This window comes from Engraulis encrasicolus, chromosome 13 (assembly GCF_034702125.1).
Source record: "Engraulis encrasicolus isolate BLACKSEA-1 chromosome 13, IST_EnEncr_1.0, whole genome shotgun sequence".
NCBI classification, from domain to species: Eukaryota; Metazoa; Chordata; class Actinopteri; order Clupeiformes; family Engraulidae; genus Engraulis; species Engraulis encrasicolus.
The window spans coordinates 46,387,409-46,409,541 of NC_085869.1; the positions used below are offsets into that span (position 1 = coordinate 46,387,409).

At 45.0% G+C, this 22,133-nt stretch overlaps 1 protein-coding gene across 1 annotated transcript in view; it reads right to left on the bottom strand.

Moving 5' to 3' along the window:
* Positions 1-8,768: 8,768 nt before the first annotated feature.
* The window catches only part of fign (fidgetin), a 42,725-nt gene continuing 29,360 nt past the window's right edge, over positions 8,769-22,133 (bottom strand). The window contains exon 2 of the mRNA XM_063214666.1: positions 8,769-11,058. Within this exon, the coding sequence (XP_063070736.1) occupies positions 8,852-11,058 (2,207 nt within the window). The 3' untranslated portion in view covers positions 8,769-8,851. The remainder of the gene's footprint in view (positions 11,059-22,133) is intronic.

A 22,133-nucleotide genomic window follows, 5' to 3' on the forward strand; every position in this document is an offset into this window, starting at 1 on the left:
TCCTCTCCTCTCCTCTCCTCTCCTCTTTGCTCCTCTCTTCCCACCCCCCTCATACACCATGCACTCCACACAGCTTGGGGAAGGGAAGCAGGAAGGCTAGGCAGCACTCGGGGCTCTATGGATACTAGACTAGCACACACACACACACACACACACACACACACACACACACACACACACACACACACACACACACGGACAGAAGCGCACATACACATGCATACGCATACGCATACGCATACACAGACACCCGCATGAGCACACACACCCACACATGCATACACCCATGTAAGCACGCAGGCACGCATACACACACACACACACACACACACACACACACACACACACACACACACACACACACACACACACACACACACACACACACACACACACAGGCCGTTGCTGAGGCAGTGAGTGTATGGGCCAGAGGCGATCCTTCCCAGCATCCCGCTGCCAAGGGCGCCGCACTACAAGACGATAAATAAGGAAATATGACTCTGTTAAATATGAAATACACCCAAAATACTAAAAAAATGTTTTAAAACACTGGCATAAAGCAGAGTATGTGTTAAGAGCAAAACATAAAATAAGTTAAAAAAAGGTAAAAGATATACTTGTACTCTCTTCTGTGCCACTTCCTGTCACGCATGTTTATGTACATGCTTGTCATGTGTATGTATTGCTGTAAGCTTATTGTGGTAAGTCTCAATTATCTGTTTACTTAATATTTGTTTTACAGTTGCAGTGACTCCCAACTTATTCTTCAGTCATGAAGACGGGTGCTAGTGGTAATACGCCTGAGCTGTGCTGTATTGACTACTGATACACACGTCTTCAAACAACCGCAGTGCGTTGTTATAGAAACAGAGTAACATTTTTTTTTAACCTTAAACAAAACAGTCATGCCACTCAGTCTTACACCATACTTACACACATATACCATAGGTTTAGAAAACCAACCAACTACGCTATAGGAACTGTTTTTTTTTCCACATTTCTTCTGTTTATGCTGTCATGTGGCTTTTGATGGTACTCTAATGAACACTCCGTAGGCTACATAGTTCATCACAAGTAGTCTGCACAGTATTAATTAGTAGGCCAATTAAATGTGGGTAAAATTGTTAAGTTTAGGACATGCATACTTGTGTTGTATTATTCCTTCACAGTTCTGCTCGTCTCATTTTGGGCAATATCAAAAGGCTTTTTCATCAAAGTGGTAGTGAATAACATCCCCTACGCAAAAAAGATGCAGAATATTTATGCTATATACATAGCTTATTCCCTAAATCATTCCTGGTCAGTAAATTGAAGACAATATGTGACAATGATCGGGTTTTTAAAATGCACCCTCTCGGATCTTCTTAAGTCCTCTTGATTAGAAACCAGAAACCAATCAATCTATGAGTCAGCAATTTAGCCTGTATTGGCATGGGGACTGTAACCTTTCCTGAAGTGAAGGGAGGCAGACACCAAACTCTTAACAGCCAATCATTAATGAATTGCATTTTAATGAACACTGAAGCAGGCCATTCCTCTGGACACGGATACTGTAATAACTAAATGTTTACACTGATGATGCCATTCTGCTGTTTCTTAGTGAATGGGCCAAGCTGTAGCATCCACCAGTTACTATGACAAAATTCAGTTATTTAATATTCTTATTAATTTTGAAGCACTGCATAGTATAATATATGTTGGAGATTCATTTGATGCGAGATTCTTCCCACCTTCCACATAGACGGGCCATGTACAAGCTACAGTAGAACAGGATTCATCATAGGCCTACAATAGTTTCTCACGTATTTCCTTTCCTAATTCATGTTTTTTCTTAAGCTGTTGGTGACCTTTTGCCTTGGTCAGCGGCCCTCGTCATAAGCCTGCATAACAGAGGGGCCACCTGTTGGAGAGCTACTATTAAGCAAAGATTCTTTTAATGTGCAGACTTGTGAAAATAATGAAACTGCACACAGGCCATGAAGGCGCCTCAATCCCCACATCAACAGAACGGCAGCAGCGTCCTACGCACAAACCATCAACTAGATAATTATACCATTAACAAGGACAATCTAGACAGTGGTGTGGAGACCACAGACAAACAGCCGACTAATAATAACAATAATAATAATAATAATGTTAGTACTACTACTAATAATAATTATAATCATCATCATCTTCAATCATCAGCTTTATGGTGGGGTAGTATGTGGGGGCAGGGAATGGAGTACTGTAGGATGCTACTATAGAGTGTCAGTACTGCTCTATACTCTTGACTATTTTTTTCCTCAGAACATCAAATGTGTCTAATGTGTTTTTGTTGTGTGTGTCAGTCTAGCAAGCTGACATTGCAATGTACATAAAACGAAAAAGTCTACCCATAAAAGCAGGTTAATTGTCAATTACTTGCATGTCAATTAGTCTGACATTATTTACATTGTTTTGAGATCTGAGCTGATTAGCTAGAGATGATTTCAAAGATTTATATTGTTGTTCTGTTTGAAGTGTTCAGCCAAGTCTGTTTCAGTTTCAGAAGAGTATCTGTATCTGTCACTGCTCATCAGCTACAGCCAAGTCAAAATAGTGCTTTGAAATGTCATTTATTTACAAATCATGATGTGCATGGATTTCCACTCAGGTTTACTATCGTACAGCATTGATATTTCATTTAAGGATAGCTGTGCGGAGAACAAAAAAAGAGAAACAGCATTCTGCTCCTGTGCCTTCAAGATTTGTGAAATGCCTCACGTGCTTTCTGTTACGGTTATAAATGCATTTGCGTCGTCAACTCCTTGGGAGAGTTGTGGGATAAAGGCAAAAAAATGTCCAGACATATCCAGCTTTATACAACACTCCTTTTGGTGTCATCAAAAACATTTTTTTTTTCAATAAATTTTAATTCAGTGAATACAGTAACATCACGTTTTGGATTGGCAAAGACAGATTAATGTAAAGATTACAGTTACAGAAACATGATTTTGGATTATGCTTAGAGAATAGGAAAAACACACAATAAGGGAAAACACTGTGTGTATTGTGCATTGTATAGGTCTTACTCAAGTACATATCTCCTTCAAAAACTGCACATGAAATTGCATTTATTTAAAAAATAAACACAAAAATGCAACCGAAGCATATGTGAACATCTCAACATTTCAAATAGGGTCCACATACCACAGAAGAAAAAAACAAAACGAAACAAAAGAAACCACATCATTTTCAAAGAAAAAAACGTCTTTCATTGTTCATCGTCCCCTAAGAATACATGAAAATACATTTATGTTGACCGTCTTTATGGCAATATTGTACATACACACATAAATATGTATGTGGTGCATTTAAAAAAAACATATCAATAGCAAATGTACAGTACGTACACAAGTGTCAGTGCATCTCATGTACAAACAGCGTAAATGAAATGCACTTCCGTGTCTCATATAAATCCATATATAAAACCGCACACTTACACACTTCTCTTCATAAGTGCACACACATACACATTCACATGCACACTACAATTCACAAAGGAGTAAAGCGATAAATAGATATATTTTTTAATACTTTTTCCCCCCGACCATGAATTTGCATTAGAGACCCTTAAGAGAAGACCTATACAGTCCACAATATTTCTTTTTTCAAGAGATGTGGCGTTGTGAGTTTAATCAGTGTCTTAAGTGAGTGTGCATTATCTCGTGTGTGTGTGTGTGTGGCACTCTCACTAATGTGTGTGTCTTATCATTGCCAGAGCTGACTCTGTTCAGTGTACGGACAGTCTTTCTGAGGTAGACTGCTCAAGTTCAAGGACAAGCTTTTTTTTAATCATCTTTGTTGTTTTCTATTTTTTTTAACCTTTTCCCATTTTTTTAACAAATGCATGACATTCAAAAAGACAGAACATAAGTACTACATGTACAATATGTAGCAATGAGGTAGAAATGGTTATAAGGGAACGATGCTTTAATATAAAAACTGATAAAACGGCTACATAAAGATGAAAGCCACATCTATGACAGTGCTGAATGGATTAAGCAGACAATTGGTGGTTACAAAAAGAAAAAGAAAAAAGAATGAAATTTGGTTGTTTACAACACGTACGTACAAGTGGATGTGCTTCAAACCATTTTTGTTGTACTTTACAAGGTTGTGGTGTGCACTCCTGTAAGACCGTATTCAGCCTGCTGCCTTCATCTTGTTTTTCTCTTTTACTATTTACTTTGAAATGTCTCTGGGATCCAGGTTGCAGTAGCAGTGAATAAAGTATGTTTGCTTTCCAAACAGTTGAGGTGCATTGTGTGATCACAGCATTAAGGAAAGGAAAGAGCACCTGCAATACATCAGTACAGTTGCCATATGACGGACCAGCTCAGGTTTTGTAATGGGCATCCATTATGGTAGTGGTGTTACTCAGGGGGTCTATTTGGGCCTGTGGGGTGGGGTGGAGGGCGGACAATATTGGGTAATTATTTTAGATTTTAGGACATCTGCACTGCCAGTTGCTCTGCTATACAGTGACAACAGCAGAATGCCTCTCAGATCCCCTTTCACAATCTACATCAATTTAGAGAGAGAGAGAGAGAGAGAGAGAGAGAGAGAGAGAGAGAGAGAGAGAGAGAGAGAGAGAGAGAGAGAGAGAGAGAGAGAGAGAGAGAGAAAGAGAGGATGCTGGTTGCAATGCATACACAGTAAAAAAAAAAAAGTAAGTAAAAAAGGAGCGGTCATACTAATTACATTCGAAATCATAATAAGCTGCTTTTGCTTTGGTTTTGGGACAGGGGGAAAATGCCTTTTTATATCCATTGCACATTACATTTTGGAACATGTGTTGTGATGCAATTAACTAGTCTGAGCAGATGAATGCCTAACCAAACACAACACAAGTGGTAATTCTGTTATTTAAGGAGTAGGGGCACAGCAAATTCACTTTGTGATGGAGATGAGCAATTGCTTGATTTCAGTAATATCAATATTCAACATATTTCAAAACAATCAACATATGCAAGATGAAGATGGACTCTTGTCTTTTCCTTTAGTTATGCCTTGATGACTGCTAAGTCTGGGTAATGATCACTGTGTTCACTATGTTTACCATCTTTTCAGGTTTCATTGAACAAATTAACAGTGACAGGAACCAATGGCTGAAATCAAAACAAGTGAGTGGCTATAGCCTACAGAATGTCACTGAGCTGAGGAACCACTTACGGTATGTGAGTATAACACAGTGTTTTTTTGTCAGAAAGTCACGTTAGATGTATCATAAGATATTGATGAATAGCCTAACAATCCCCAGAAAAAGTAAAACTCAATGACAGAACTGTGTCTAGCAAAAGCTAATTGCAAATAGCAGCTAGCTATTTGGTATAAGACAACTAGCTAGGTAAAGAAAATACTGTAGATCGAGATCAGCCACTGTGGTACGGTAAAAAATAGCATCAATTGGGCAATTATGTTTCATGTAAACCTTTCCCATAATCAATTAACTTTAGGAATTGCCTCTATTCTGTAGCAATTTCCCATTTCACTAAATGGGATCATCCAAATCTTTGTGGATCTCTTGTTTTAGTCTTGTACATAAATTTAATATTGCACAAGTCCACCTTTATCTTCACCATGTTGCCAATTGATTTTGCTGTAACTGTGGTGAATGACTGTGCTGTGCCTTCAATCTCCAAATAAAACATCACCACATAACTCCCATCCGAGCCAGGCAAAAAACAAAAAAAGTCTGACCAAAAAAGGAAGAAATTCTAAAGCCCTGTATGGCAAACTGGTCATCTCCTGTACATTAGAGTGTTCATTACATCTGCTAAGATGGGGAAAATGTAGCTGGAAGTACATAGTTGGGAATTATGTCAAAATATTGACATGAAATGTCATCAGACACTAGTGAAGTGTATTGAGCACTGTACGTTGACTGACGCGAAACATTGTACGCCTCTGGAATCAATCAAATCAAAGCTCGGTCCCTCAGTGTGCCATTTGTGTAATTCTCAAGGGTGTACCTAGACCACCCTTACTAGTGCTTCACAAAATGCTTTTTTTTAAAAAGAAAAATGCTTCCATGAACACGGAAAAAATCAAGACAGGATAAAGAAAGGCAGAAATATGAGAATGGACAGAATAAAAAGACAGCGATACCAAATCAAACACGAAAAAAAAAGAGAGAAAAAGATCCAAATACATTCAAACACAAGGCTTTATATTTCTCATGCAGTCTACAGACATTAGGCACTATTTTCATGGGTGGACAGGCAGATGCTTGATGCAACACGCTATGGAGTGTCTAAACAATGTGTGGGAGTGCTATGGCAACAGATATCTTTTTGCTAAATATGTTATGCTGATTTTTTCCCCTCCACAGAATCCACAGATACAGTGGCCATAATTTGTAAGGGTAAAGATGTGCAGTAAGATAGCATATAATATTGTTTCTTCAATGTGCTATCAACACCAATAATAACAATAATATTTTCTGTATTTTTGTAGTTCTGCAAATGTCCCTATCATAGCAACAGCTTTTAAAAAAATTACCTCCACCATCCTAAATACATCTTTATTGGTGCAGGTTTTTTTTAGTTACCCTTCCAGGCAGAAAGTCTGTATTAATTATTCGAAATAGGTCAATTTAAAGAAACCGCTTGCTGATCATTGCAAGACTCGTGTTTGATCTCTCTAAATCATTTAGCAGTGTGGTGCACGTCGATGCCGCCTGGCATTTAATCTGACCACTCCCATTTACCTCATAGTAAAGCTGAGCGTGTTCACTCTGCATCATCCATGGTTAAAATAGAGCCCACTGTCCCTCTGGCCACCTCTCTGTAGCCTGTCTAGACATGTCACTACAAACACGTATGAAAGTGGCAGCACAATGAAACAAAAAAAGGGAGTGCGTGTGTATTCGTGAATGAGGAATGCAGTGTATATACTGAACAAAAACAACACAATCGTAAAAAGCGTATGTGCACATACTTTCATATGCATTTAGCAGAGTGTATGGACTACGAGCAGGTCAGTGGGGTTGAATAAAGTAGAGGGTTAGTGGAGTGGAGAGTTGTGAATGTTTTTTTTGCCTTGATAAAAATGGCAGCTTGTTCTATTGGGAGGGTTTGCAAGCAAACAAGTCAGAAAGGTTGAGTGACCTATCCATCTCTCCCTTTGTGTGCTGCTTTTAAAGAAAACTGCACTAAACTGAGGTAGAACTGAATGCGACGGGGCTCACAGATATCATCACAGACGATACACAGACAGCAGCAGAGCAAAGTCCAAAAACTGCATTATGAAATCTTACCCAAAACATGAAGAGATAGATAAGGAGGCAGAGGGACAGAAGAGAGAGAGAAAGAGAGAAAAAAAAGTTTCAACCTCAAAAAGAGCAATAAAACATTTTGGTTTTACTCAAAAGTGGTCAGCCTATCCTTTCTGCAGCAGAGATACACAACTACAAAATATATTAATAATTAGAAGAAGATAAAACAAACAAAAAACATCCATATCATGAGATACTGCATTCTCTCTGGTGTGGCTCAGCTGAAATTAGCTAGCCGTTTTGAAACACTATGTTTCAGTCTGTGCCAATGTTGCCAACCTCTAGTCACTGTCTATGAGGAGAGGTACTGTAAGGGGTTGATGGTGTGCTCATCACTGGTGCCCTGTTAAAGACACCATCTTCACAGCCTCATCAGCTGCCACTGATTATACAAAACAAAAGAGGTGCAATGGAATACTTTACACTGACATAGCAGGAGAAACAGAAACCAAAACAACAAATAAGGGCAGAATTCAAAGGAGGATAGAATTTAGAGCAGAATTTAAGAGATTAAATGACAGAAAAAATAATACATTATACAAAAAAATGGAAAGAAATTACTCCTCCAATTTTTTCCTCTTAACATTCCAGAATTAATCTCTGGTACATTCATAGTCATATCCTTGCCATTAACTATTCTACTGAGGTAAAACCTACATTTGTTTCATTTCTTTTAGATAACGCAAATCAGAAACCCAAGCCTAATGTTGTCAGCAGTGTGTAGTGCTTTCGACACAATCTTTTTGAGGTACTGTACAAATCACAATCACTTTCCTGAGATTTCTCTTTTTCTCATCATTTCAACGACATTAAAATAAATGAAGTCTCATAAGTTAGGGTCCAAATTACCAATGCCGCATGACCTTTTGTCTCTTCTCCTGTCCACACATACACTGCGAGACAAGACATGATTGAGGAATACTGTTGTTTCATGTGAAAACAAAGAAAAAGAGGACAAAGCAGGAGCTGTGAGTTGTTTTTTTTTAGTCTCGTCTTAAAGCTTTCTATATTAGCACGCGCCACCAATGTTGATTGTGAGGCAAATCAAGAGGAAAAATACAAAAAAATGATAAAGCACCACTTCAGGCACTTGATAGCAACAGAATCAAAAAGACAGCAGAATGATATATATATACACACACAATAGAAGAGCAAATAAAGGTTTCCTTCCCCTTGAAGTCAACTTACTTACAGTGCACCATGGGTTGGTGTGGCTTGGCCTCAGCAGTGTTGGAGCGTCATACAGTATCTCTCTCTGACTGCTGCTGAGTTTTGTGCAGATTGCCAGACGATGACTAAAAGCATGGCTCTGCAACTGTTCAAGTCTTTTTTTCAAGTGTCTTTTCAATGTCTTTTGTGGTTTGGGATACCATTTTTGTATTTGTGCCCCCCTTTCCCCACCCCCTTTTCTCCCCTCTTCGAAACTGAATGTTTTTACCACAAAATAATTCTGAAGCGCTTCCCCCGTCTTTCTAAAAGGCTTGCCTTTTTGTGTCAACATGTGTTTTGTCTGTTTGTGTTTGTGTTCAGTTTGTTGTTTTGCGCTGTTCCTCATTGACAACAGCCAAACATTTTATTCCATTCAGTGTACGTGTCGAGTTCTTTCTGCGATATGCTGGGCTGGATTTTGCAAAAGACGGTGTCAAAGTCCTGGTAGGAGACAGGCCTCACCTGCTGGAAGTCCGAGCCGGCCATGCCGTGCTGCTGCTGCAGCTGCCCGATGACGGCCTCCTGACACAGCCGCGCCACGTCCAGCCCAGAGAAGCCCTCAGTCCGCTGCACCAGCAGCCCCACCTCCTTGTCGCTCAGGCAGTAGCTGTGCTGCGACAGCAGCTGGCTGATGATCTGGTGCCGCGCGCCTGGGTCGGGCAGCGGCACCAGGAGCCGCCGCATGAAGTACCTGCGCAGGGGCTCGTCGATCTCCTCCGGCTTGGAGGTGGAGCACACCACCAGCACCTGCTCATCGGGCGCGGCCGCCAGCAGGCCGTCCAGCTGCAGCAGCAGCTCGCTCCTCACGCGCTGCACGGGGCTGTCCTCCGCCAGCCCTCCCGACGACGACAGCAGCAGCTCCACCTCGGAGATGAAGAGCACGGCCGGCTGTCGGCAGCGTGCCACCAGGAAGGAGGCCTGCACCAGCTTGTCGCCCTCGGCCGCCCACTTGGAGGCCAGCGCCTGGCCGCTCAGGTGCAGGAAGGCGGCGCCCATCTGGCTGGCCACGCAGCGCGCCAGCAGCGTCCGCCCGCTGCCCTGCGGCCCGAACAGCAGCACGGTGCGGGGAAGCGGCCCGGCGCCCAGCCCGCTGAACATGTCCGGCCGCAGCAGGGGCCACAGCACCTCGTCCTTCAGGGTGGCCTTGGCCATGTCCAGCCCCGCGATGTCGCTCCAGTCCACGGGCGGCATGCCCTGCTGCAGCACCTCGCTGGTCACCAGCTCCACCAGGCTGGCGTCGCTGTTCTTCAGCTGCTCTTCCGGGTGCTGCTGCCGGTGCTCGTCGGCAAATTTGCCGCCCGAGCCGAACGATTTGCCCCCGGAACCGTAGCCGGAGGAGGGCGGGGTGAGCGCCCGCGAGCCAGCCGACTGCCCGCTGAACTTCCGCTGCTGCTGCTGATCGGAGGACATGGACTGCTGCTGCTGCTGCTTGGTGGGCTTAAACGCCAAAGATGAGGCCTCAGCGTTTCTGTCAAATCCGTTGCCTCTGCTTGAGTCAGCGATGCTGCTGTCGGGCATTCGGTACATGGGGCTCTGGGTGGAGCGCTGCTGCTGCTGCTGCTGCTGCTGCTGGCTGTAGCTGAAATTTCCATACGAGGTGTCCATGTCACCCTGGCCCGTCATGTAGAACGCCTTCCTCTTCAGAGAGTTGGCCGAGCTGCCGTTGAGCGGGGTGGGGGCGATGGGCGCGTGGCTGTGGCTCTGGTACGTGTAGCCGGGCAAAGTGGAGGGGGGCAGAGGGGTGGGGGCGGCGATGCCTGACGGCAGGTACGCGGCCGGGGGAGGAGGCGGGGCCCCTCCGCCCGGACTGTAGCCTGCCACGGGAGTCTGCGGAGGGTAGCCCGCTGTGGCGTAGCTGTAGCCAGACAGGTTGGGGGAGCCCGCGTTGTAGCTGGGCACTAGCGTGGGCGGGGGAGGAGGCGGTGGCGGAGGAGGCGGCTGGAGGAGCCCGGCGCTGTGCAGGGGCGAGGGGTGCGGCGAGGGCAGGCCGGGGGTGCTCTGCCCGCTGTAGCTGGAGTGCAGGTACGCGGCGCCGTTGTACCCGGCGGCAAAGTCCTGTCCCGCGTGTCCGCCAGCCCCTCCACCGCCGCAGTTGCTGCTGGAGTAGCTGGGCTCTAGGCTGCCGCCGGTGACCGACCCTGCCGAGCTCCCCACGCTGGCCGCGGCTTCGACCGTGACGCCGGCCTTGCTGGCCGCGATGACGTCGGCCGCGCAGCTCATGGGGTAGATGCCGTCCTGCCAGTCCGCCTCCGATTTGCGGCCGTTGAGCAGGGCGGCGGGGGCGGGTCCGTCGGCGGCGTAGGTGCAGAGCAGGCCCCTCTCGCCGGGCGGCGCCTCCAGGATGCCCGAGTACTTCTCTGCGTACTTCTTGAGGAGGTTGGAGGCGGTGAGGGCCGAGATGTCGTCGTTGGCCCAGGCGTACTGGTAGGTGCGCTGCAGGTGGCCCCGGTAGGCCTCGGCCTTGTGCGCTGGAGAGCGGGTAGTGGAGGAGATGTCAAAGTGCTGTTCCGCCCACTGGGCGTGCTCTGGGGTCCACTGCATCTTTAAGCCTACAATACGTACACCACACAGCCACCACCAACCACCACAAAACAAAATACAACAGATGCAAACAGACAGACAGACAGACAAAGAGACAAAAGACAAGAGGTGAGAACATGTGCGTCAGAATCAAGAGTCAATGCAAGAGCCTGTCAAAAAAGAACAGTGACATCAAGAACAGTGGTTGCAACAAAAAGCCCTAGTACCTTTTTTTTGTTGGAAAAAAAGAAGAAAGAGACTTGAGACAGAGAGAGCCCAAAAAACAAGAGCCTCCCTTTCTCATGCTAAGGCCACCCCCCCACCACCTCCCCACCCACCTCCTCTTACTCCACACAACACCAAAGCGACATATCACAGGTTGCCTGCTGCTGCTGCTGCTGCTGCTGCTGCTCACTCCTGACAGTCTGCATCATAGGAGCAGTGCGGATTTGGAGGCCCGGCACCTGGTTAGCGCAGTATAATGCACCCGGCTCAGGAGCGGACTGACACAGACATCACAGGGTCACTCTATAATCCAAGTCTCATCTAAAAGGCAGTCCTAGACAGTTTCAAATCTGCTTGGAGGAGTGCAGCAAAGCAATCTCCCTGGCTCGCAGGCAGGCAGGCGAGGCGAGGCACGGCAGAGGCAGAGGCAAAGGCAAGGCAGCGCTCCGTTGCTTTCATCACACACAAACCCCAGAGCTCGGCGTGAATTACAACAGCCCCTGTGCCTGCCTCCTGCTTCCCTTTGCGAACAGGGTGAGAGGGAAGGGAAGGAGGGAGAGGGAGAGAGAGGGAGGGAGGAAGGGAGGGAGGGAGTAGAAGGGAGGAAAAGGGAAGGAAGGATTGAGGGTGGGAGGGAAAAACATGCCTCACTTGTATGTGTGTGTGTGTGCGTGTGTGTGTGTGCGCGCGCGTGCGTGTGTGCCTCTCTCTCCCTCTCTGCTTCTCCCTGCTCCCTTTCTATCCTTCTCTCTCTCTGTGTCTCTGCTTGCTTCCCCTCCCTCCTTCTCTCTCTCTCCTCCCTCGCTCCCTCCCTCCCTTGATTCTCCTTTCACTGTCTGCCTCTCCAGTCCCTCTTTTCTCTCGCTGCCTCTGGGGCTCAAAAGCCACTATCAAGCTTAATCCTAAACTCCATCTGCAAACACAAGTAGTTACATATGCTGTCATCTTAGACTCAGCATGGGATTATCAAAGAGACATTTACTCAAGAAGCAGACTGATGCCGCCGTCGCAGTTGCTTTGTAACACACACACACACACATACACATACACGCACACACACACACGCGCACGCACACACACACACACGCACACGCACCCGCACCCGCACACGTACAGGCGCGGTGGGGACTGTGATCACTACTGACAACAAAGGTGCGGTGCTCTGTTAGCCTAGAGACACATTACTGTATCTAAACCAGTGTTTTCCTTAAGCCAGGCTTCCTCCGCCTTAAAGCTGACACAAGTAATACAGGTCAAACCGCGCCGGCACACACTTTGTGCTTCCACATCTGATCTGTGTCTCGCCTATATCTACACAATCCCTCCCCACCCTTCTGCCCACCCCCACACCCCAACCCCGTAGATCACAAATCCCCATGCATGCAAGGGAAGAAAGGACTACACATTACAGTATCATAACAACCAAAACACGGAAAAGAAGTGAATAACAAGAATGCATGACATGAAAGGGAAGAAAAGACTATACGTTTCTGTGTATTATAATGGCCAAAATAAGAATCTTCAGAGTATCAAAAATAAAGAATATGAACACATAACGTGCTAATATAAAATTGGAGTGCTTCATCCATCCAGTTCCAGTGTTTATTTAAGCACTGGGCTTGAAAGTGAAAGGCACAGCCTTGCAGCTCACCCTTCTTTCAACACACACATACGCACACAGACACACACACACACATACACGCACGCACGTGTGCACGCACACACGGCCGAAGAAGCCTCACATGAGCTTTTCTCGACCCAATGCCTCCCCTGTGACCCCTTCTCTCTCTCTCTCTCTCTCTCTCTCTCTCTCTCTCTCTCTCTCTCACACACACACACGCACACACACTACAGAGACTCACACACACCCCACTGCCCCCCTTTCGTTTGCCAGAGCGGCAGCTATAGCAGACATGCGGCTAATTAGCGGGATGATGCTGCGCTAATTGTGTTAATTTACAAGGTTTTAGTCAAAGAGATCTGCGCTATGGCTGGCACGGATGACAGGCTAGCCGGCTAATGATTAAGGAAACGAACGCTCAGACAAAACCTCAGCCCAAAAGCCACAGATATGGCAGCTTAATACTTAATGCACCAAGGGGAAAGAGGAAAAAAGCATGAAATAATGAAAATAAAAACACCTAAATGAGCCCACTCTGTGGCATTAGCGTAAATATACCATCATAATTATAGGAAATCAACCATGACACAAGAAACAAACACTATTCCCCCTCTTCGGCACGCATTTCAGCAAGTTTTCCAGATCATGCACAACTTTTTCCAAATCCGTATCACAGGGGGCTGTTACGTGAGGCGCGAACCAGACAACACAGACACTTGCCAACAACACAGGGCCGTCTTCCTATCCCCTATCCTGATCTTCGGGGGGTTAAAGTCTGTCTCTCGGTACGCCGGCTGCGTGTAGTAAATAGCGCGAGCTCGCACAGTAATTGCTTAGGAGAGTGCCAGTGATTGCCTTGTGAATTCAAGTAAATAAAAGCCAGTTGTGTCTTTCCTCACGTCTCTGTCCCCGGCTGCATGTCTCCTTTATTGCATTACTCATCTTTTATTCTTCCCCCTATATATTAACCCTCAACCCCTGAAACAGTGGCTCTGAGAAAGGGAAAGGGACGTGGGTGGCACCGTGCTACTGCAACACAGGAAGATTTTCCATCATTTTCTTTCTTTTTTTTCTCACAGGAGAGAGGTTGGGGGAAAAAAGAAATCCTCCACAGTGCTACAACACAGGAAAAGGAGGATTTAAACAATGTTCCAGTCTTTCATTTTAATGGGCTTTATGAATGCTCTTTCCTGCACTAACAAAGGGATAAAACTCCAGCTTTGCGCAATTTAACAACTTCACAAATCGCAGTGTGAAGTGCTTAGCAACTGAAGTGAGATGTCATGCGTAACATCCCTTGTCGTGGGTTTGGGAAAAAAAGGGAAAAGCCCGGCCTTCCCACCAAACAGCTTGTCAGCATGGATTTGGTTAATAAGGAGAGGGGGAGAAAAAAAAAGGAAAAGTGACGAAAACATGTGAAAAAAAGGAAATGACCGTGCAACTCCTCGCCATTTGCACATGACAGTTTTCGTGTGTGACGAGGGCGGAAAGACAAAAAAGAACGAGAAAAAAAAGAAAAGGGAAGAAGGAGAGGAGGGGGGGGGGAGAGAAAAAAAAGAAAAGAATACTTCTCATGTTTGAATTCCATCTACATAATGCGGCACTTTGGACAGCCCCTACTGTATAGTGCTAGTAGTGGTGCTCCTACTCAGGAGTGCCTACACAAGAGTGGCTCAGATGCGCAAACGCCCTCTGATAGGTAATGAAAGGGGAACAAAGCTATAGAGGAGGGGAATGATTTAAATACAGTGAGCGAGGGCTACTGAACTATAAAGGGGTGGGTGTGTGTGTGTGGGAGGGGGGGTGGCCGAGAGATCCAGGCCTCTCCTCTCCTCTCCTCTCCTCTCCTCTTCTCAGGAGGAGGACAGCGCGAGATGAATCACTTACAGAGACTGCTTCAAACTCTAATAAATCAAAGCCGGGGATTAAACATGGCGCTGGCTTTTCTCCTGCACACTACTCTACTAGCTTAGTGGCACCACACAAACACACAGCAGATGTGTATACACACACACACACACAGACGCACACACAGCTGCAATCACAACATACAGTACACACACACACACACACACGCGCACACTCACACACACAAAGATGATAACAACCACAGACACACGCAGAAGCACACACACAGAAGCACACACGATCACAGACATACACACACAGCCTGTGAAAACAAACATCCAAGGGGAAACGGATGAAATAAGGCAAAAGATGATGCCATTTGACAGTGTGCAATTCATTCTGATCTGAGCCCAGGGCGAGCAATAGGCTGTGTTTGAATTGACCACAGGCTCTAGGAGTCAATCTCACTCAAATATGGCATGTGGATTTATCGGAGTCCTTATTGATAGTATTGTCCTTGTCTTATTGATGCCATTGATTCGGTTACCATAGAGTAAACATTGATAAACTATGTCATTTGGCATTTTGGATTCTGTGCATCATTGGTTACTGCCCCAAGTTGTGTCTTCCCTTGTAAGAGGAGGCCTTGTTTGTCTTCAAACACAGATATACAGTACATAGTCAAGGCAAAATGTGCAATTTTTTGGCTAAAATTCTGCTTTCAATTGGTGCAATTGTTGTAAACAAAGACAATCAGCAAAACAGTTGCCAACATTGATTAACCAAACCACTCGTCCCTTGACTGCGACACCACCAGCTTCACTGACCGGTGCACTGTGTAATATTTTTTAGCAGTTTCTTTCCAGAACTCATGCTGCCCACTCGCAAATGTTACCTTTTTCATGAATACTTACCACCACCATCAAATTTTAAGTATTCATTATGACTGTGGAAATTGCACTTGACATACTTGAAAAGGTGGATCTTCTCTGTGTCAGCCATTTTTAATTTCCAGAAATAGACATTTTTAGCAGCAAAAGTTACTGTACTTTGGTCATACTAGTAAATATTAACTTAGTATTTTGTAAATATTCATGAAAAGATAAAATTTTGCAATAGGCAGCATAGTTGCCACCATCCTCCACACTGCACCGTGAAGATTGTCTCCAGCTTGTGGCCTATGCTTTAACACAAAAGGCATTTTCCAGAAAACACTATTTAGCAACATGGCATCATTCAAATAAGATAACACACCGACTTGAAACGTCTATCGCAGTTGTGCACTACGCAAGTTGACTCTGGTCTGAGCACAATTTCACCATGTCCCTTGCTTGTTTCTTGGCCAAAGAGAAGCAGCAGAAACATTGCTTTACAGACAGGTTAGGGTTAGGCATGGTTTTGGTCAGGGCACAGAAGATCATTTTGGTGTTTTGCAACAGAAATTCACCGTGGCAACAGAACATCGCTGACACGCTGGGAAAACTGAGCAAGCCTCATCACATGACAAAAGTGCTTTCCCTCTGTGTTGAGGACCATGACTTAACTTGCAAAGGCGTCGCACCTCAACGCGGAATCCACTGGTGTGAGATACACGCGCCATTACATGATGCCAGTCTGTATTTACAGACATTCACAGAACCCTTCGGTTACAGAGACAAATGCTAAAATCCATCAGGTCAGTTTTAATTGTCCTCTTCACAGATCACTTACCTTGACATTTAGACTTGTAACAAAGAGGCTGAATTATTAATATATTTAGAAAGACTTGAAAAACTGAGCACACGTACAGTAGGTGAGGCAAAGTGTGAGGCATGTTATTTCCAGCAGATTCTTTATAATGACGAGAGGAAAATGTGGTGATGTCTACAATGGCCATGACTCATGGGACACCATCCCAAATATTAGCCTTTAGCATCTCAGGAAAAAGGTGGGTAGATAAAACCATTTAAACTGGTGACTATCGAAATATATATCTTTTTAAAAATACTCATCATGAGGCGGACTGGCAAACATGTGCAGGCAATCGCGAGACACATGGTGTTTAATTTCTCTGCTACTGCTATCATCAGCAACGAAACACACGGGCTGACCTTTTTGGGAACTATTAATCTCGGTAGCCTTGGCCGGTTTTTAAGCAAACACAACTGGGCCTCCTCTCTGTCCATCCAATTTCCTAGTGCGTAAATTGGACTGCTGCTCGCACAATTCTCTATTCATTACTGGGCTCCTGAAAGGAAGCACAGAGGTGGCCCAGCAGTTCCCTTCCTTTTTTCCCCCCCAGGTGTGTGTGTGTGTGCATGGGTGTGTGTTTGTGTGTCAGTCTGCAAGATTGCGTGTGGATGTGGCTGAGACTGTGTGTGTGTGTGTGTGCGCGCGTGCGCACGTGTATTTATGTGTGTACCTGCAAGCATGTGCTCCGGCGTGCAGCTTTCTAGCAAGATTCCCTTGCATCAAGGTTTCAGCCACCCACTACCCCCAACACACACACAACATTTCCCCCTTTAAGTTTTTTTTCTCCGTTTTGTTTTTGGACGGGGTTGTATGTGTTTGGACTGTGGCTAGCTGTCCCTAATTGAAACGGCCGTGTAATCAGACTCATTACCATTTCCCAGCAATTTGCCGCCGCCACCACCACCACCAAAGATGCTTATTAGGTAACTGTGTTTAATACAGTGCTCTTTAGAAAACTAACTGTAATGAGCTCTTTAAAGTCAGTCTTGAGCGTGATTACGCCGGCAAAGTGTTTGCGAGGCTGAGGCAGACTGCTGGATTTAGTCGTGCGCAATGTCATAATTAAGCACCGTTGCGGCCCGTTCCCTCTCTCTCCCTCTTTCTCTCTCTCTCTCTTCCTCTTTCGCTCTCTCTCTCTCTCTGGCAGCACAACACAATGGCCTCCGTCGAAGCCGGAGAGAAAGCCTGAAAAATATTTATAATTACTGATCATTACAGGCCCGGGATTTTCATCTGTGGATGTAAACATAATTACGAGAGCTTCTGCTTTCATGCTGCACGAACGCTGCACACCCGCCCGCATGCACACACACACGCACACACACACACACCCACACAGACAGACACACACACACACCCACACACACACACACTCAAAGGCACACACACACGCACACACACACACACCCACACAGACAGACACACACACACAGACCCACACCCACACCCACACACACTCAAAGACACACAGGGCCTCTTGCTATGACAACCATGGAAATACTGGGGACAGACATTAATTACACTTAAAAATAAAAACAAGTTCATATTCTGCTAATAATCTACAACTGCAAGGCTACCTACCCCACACTCCCATCCCACCACCTCCCCCCCCAGAAAGCTTCCTTCAGTCCCCCACCTCTCCTCTACTGGCTAGCGGCAGGCAGGCTGGTGTGATCCTAATTCAATCTGCAGTGGTAATCGTTACAGCAACTCGGGCCCATTCATCTCGCATATCAACTTAAAACCCGCTTAAACTCAATTTGAGGATCCATATATTAGTCATTTGAAAGAGCGCTTTAAGCCGGAAGCTGTCATTTAGCCCCTCATTTGAAACAAAATCGGTCAATCAGTCAATGTCCCTTTTGCTGGCTGCCTGACTGACTTGGCTGACTGCCCTCTTTATTCCTCTGCACAGTCTTGTCATGTGACCCCTCAGGGCTGGCAGAGGCCTTCAACATCCACCCTGTTACAGTAACATGTTTAGTTCTTCAGCACCATCACAATTTTTACTGTCCATTCACAGACTTGCATGTTTTTTTCTCTCTCTCTCTCTCTCTCTCTCTCTCTCTCTCTCTCTCTCTCTCTCTCTCTCTCTCTCTCTCTCTAGCAAATATTTACCGCTACCATTTGTTTCAAGTATTTCCATCATTGTACATTTTTGTATAAGGGAAGATCCGTCCTGTTTGCAAATCTTGAAGCAGGCCTACAGAATGTTGCCTAATCATGGACATAGACTGCTGTGAGACCTTGAGGGGATAAAAAAGCGTCCTCTAAGTGTAATTTAATGAATAACAATAAACCGTAGAAATCATGGCTAGTTTTCAGAGTAAAACAATTTTTCGTAAGGGTATATAGTTAAACCATAGTCAAACCATGATTGAACCACAGTCACCATAGACATAGTGAATCATGCTCAAAAACCATGAAAACCATGATTTACCATGGTTTATTTTACAACAGCTGTTTGTATTGTATTGTCATTTCTCAGCCCCCTGGCAAGTTTTGAAGCAGGGAACGGGAATATTCCACAGTGTACCTTTAAGGCAGCATCTGCTGCAGCAGCGATGACACTGCTTTTCTCAGCACACAGCAGCACAGCAGCACATAAACTCACAAACGACAAGCAGGAGATGACCGCCTGACCATCAACAGCTTCGCAACACAACAAAACCTGCACTGTCACTCATACCTCCTGGGTACAATAATTTAATTAAGAGCTCTAAACAAGATTAATCAACTAATTACCCCCAAACGCGTGTCAAAGACAGAACAGGAGTCCACATCGTTAGTGTTTTCGTTAATTGTCTGAACTTGAAAGGCAAAGAGGGGAAAAGAGATGAAGAGAGAAGAGAAAGAGAGAGAGAGCGAGATGGAAAAGAGTGAAAGAGAGAGCAAACCTGTGATTGAACCACAGCTCGTAATAATGAGAGTAGTGACAATTTGCCAAAGGTGCTTCATTCTGATCAAGCTCAAGCTAACAAGGCCAGAATATTAGTTAAGACGCAGCCCAGAGTGAATGTGCTAAACTTAGCACCGCTCGAAACAGAGAGGGGGAGGGCTGGGACCAGGGACACCCGCAAGCAAATAGTGGAGGCCAGAGCAGTGCATCCACGCCCTCCCTGCACATCATCTGCAGTGTTGGGGAGTGTGAAGCAAACATGCTAGCAAGCAGCAGTACCGTGTATAGAGCCCAGATATGCAGCATTATTGCATCTATATTTAGATAAATTATGTGAGATATGAAGATATAAATATCTCAAATCTCATTTTGAACTGGCTACTGATTGACAGCCACACACTGTCAATCATCATTGTATTGATGAATTGGTATATTACACCTAGTTGTCCTATTGTATTGTATATCTTGAATAGATATTGAAATGTGCAATTTTGTCCAAAATGATCACCCTCTCCCCGAGCTAGCCACTCTTTGCTAAAGCAGTTCAATATTCTCCTTCATTTCAAACAAAACATTAAAGTGTATATATATATATATTAATTTTATATTTATCTCGTACTGTAGTTTTCACCATCTTACCTTCCCTAGACTTACGTTTAGCTCCTCTGACCTGAAGTGAGTTCTCTGATCAGCCAAAAGAATAGCAGGAAATCTGTTCTGATGAGTGCGGTGTGGTGGTGCTGGCTGTGTGGATCCTAGCTCCCCTCTCCCCGCTGGGTGGGTGCTAAGCGATGTCTTTACTGCCAAGGCTTCCTGAGCTGTACAGCTGAGCTTTTTCCATTAGCTCTGAGCTGTGAACACTCCGCTCCACACACTGCATTGTCTACATATCAGCAATTCTCTCTTACAGTTCCATACTGATCTTTTTCATGGGTGTCTCACCGCTTCACTAAATTGACTCAAATATGTCAAGTCAAGTCAAGTCTTGTCAATTTCTTTACATGCGCTGGTCACACAAAGAATTGAAATTACGTTTCTTACTTTCCCATGCAGACATACAGGTAGAAATAGACTAAATATGTGTCAAATCTGTGTCCATCATACACTGACACAGCAGTATACCAGCTTCTAGTATGGATAAATAATGCCACGATATCGCAACATACCAGGCAAGAGCAAAATCAATTGAATATGTTAAATGTAATCTTTTTTTTTAACTCTGATTCTGTATCTGTTGGGTTCTTCACGACCGTTGTCAAAACAGACACATCCACTGAGCATACGAGCCAAAGAGCCGTGTCCACTAGGAATACAGTGCTGAGATGTCGTCGATCAGCTAATGAACCAAATCAAAAGCTGATAAAAAAGAGAGACGGAAACAAAGTAACACAGAAACAAGGAAGGTGTGGGGTAGAGGAGGGGAGCACAAGGGGGGAAAAAATCAAGTCAATCCATGCAAAGCAGAGGGCGAGACAGAGCGACCCAGACACACAGAGGGGCGAGTGTGAATTTATACGGCGCACTTATCTTTAATGTAGTTGGCCTGTCAGTCAGGCAGTCAATTTCACCCGTGACAAGGCCACTCTTTGTAAATCACCGTAATATTCATGATTCCCTCTTTCTCGGTGGAAAGACGTGGCGGCGCCATGGAAGCCATGCTGTGACAGAGCTGTAATCATTTCAATCTAGTAAACACCGATTATGCCTTTCAAAGCAGCTGCCTCCTCCACTGATACAATGCTCCCACCTGCGATCTTCGCTGCCAGCCATCCGCCACCTCGGGCTCAGCAACGCCTCAGGGAGTGTAGGAGGTGGCAGTGGGGGAGGAGAGAGTGGGGCAAGAGGCAAAGGGCACAGGAGACACACCACGTGCACCAGGGGCTACACCTAAGCACCTGAAATAAAGCCAAATGCCAACCAGCTAGACTGGCCCTAGCCAACTGTCTGCCTGGCTGACTGTCTGTCTCTGAAAGCAAATGATGAAGTTTCTACAGTAGAAGTCACGACTTGAGGAAGTTTGACTCCTGTTGCTGAGATGCTTAGTATGAGTACCTGCATCAGTCTTTGACAATGAAACACACAAAGACACAAAAATACACAAACGAATAGCAAATCTATTTGTCTGTGTTACATGCCCAAGCTCTCAAACATACATCCAAACGACATGGAACTGTCTGCTTTTTTGTTTATTTTCTCATGTAATTGCTGGCATTGCATAAGACTTCAGCTCCACAGGCAGTATTGCCTCAGGATTTCCCTTTGAAAGCAAAAGATTTTTTCAGAGCGCCAGTACGCCATCATCTCCTCAGTGTAAAGCGCCCATTACCGAGTGACACCCCGCTTCAACACTTCCTGTCAACGCCAACGTCGTTCCTCCGTCTTTAGTGTCCTTTAAAACAATGGCATGGAGGAACGGTAGCGAGAGGCGCCTTTCACCTTCTCCCCAGTAATCTATCAAAATAAATAAAATGAGCTAATTATTTAGCCAATAACCAAGGCGCAATCCACATTATATTGTGTTAATTATAAATCATTACACAGAGGCGCGGCTTTCTGATATTAAGTGGCTGGTAAGTACAGCAGATGCATCATATTTCAAGAGTGTCTGTGTGTGTGTGTGTAAGTGTGTGTGTGTGTGTGTGTGTGTGTGTGTGTGTGTGTGTGTGTGTGTGTGTGTGTGTGTGTGTGTGTGCGCGCAAGCAATGTATGTGAACATGACAGCAGGGAGAGTAATGACTATCCATTATCTTATATTGCGCGCAATAATAATTTTCGAGTGT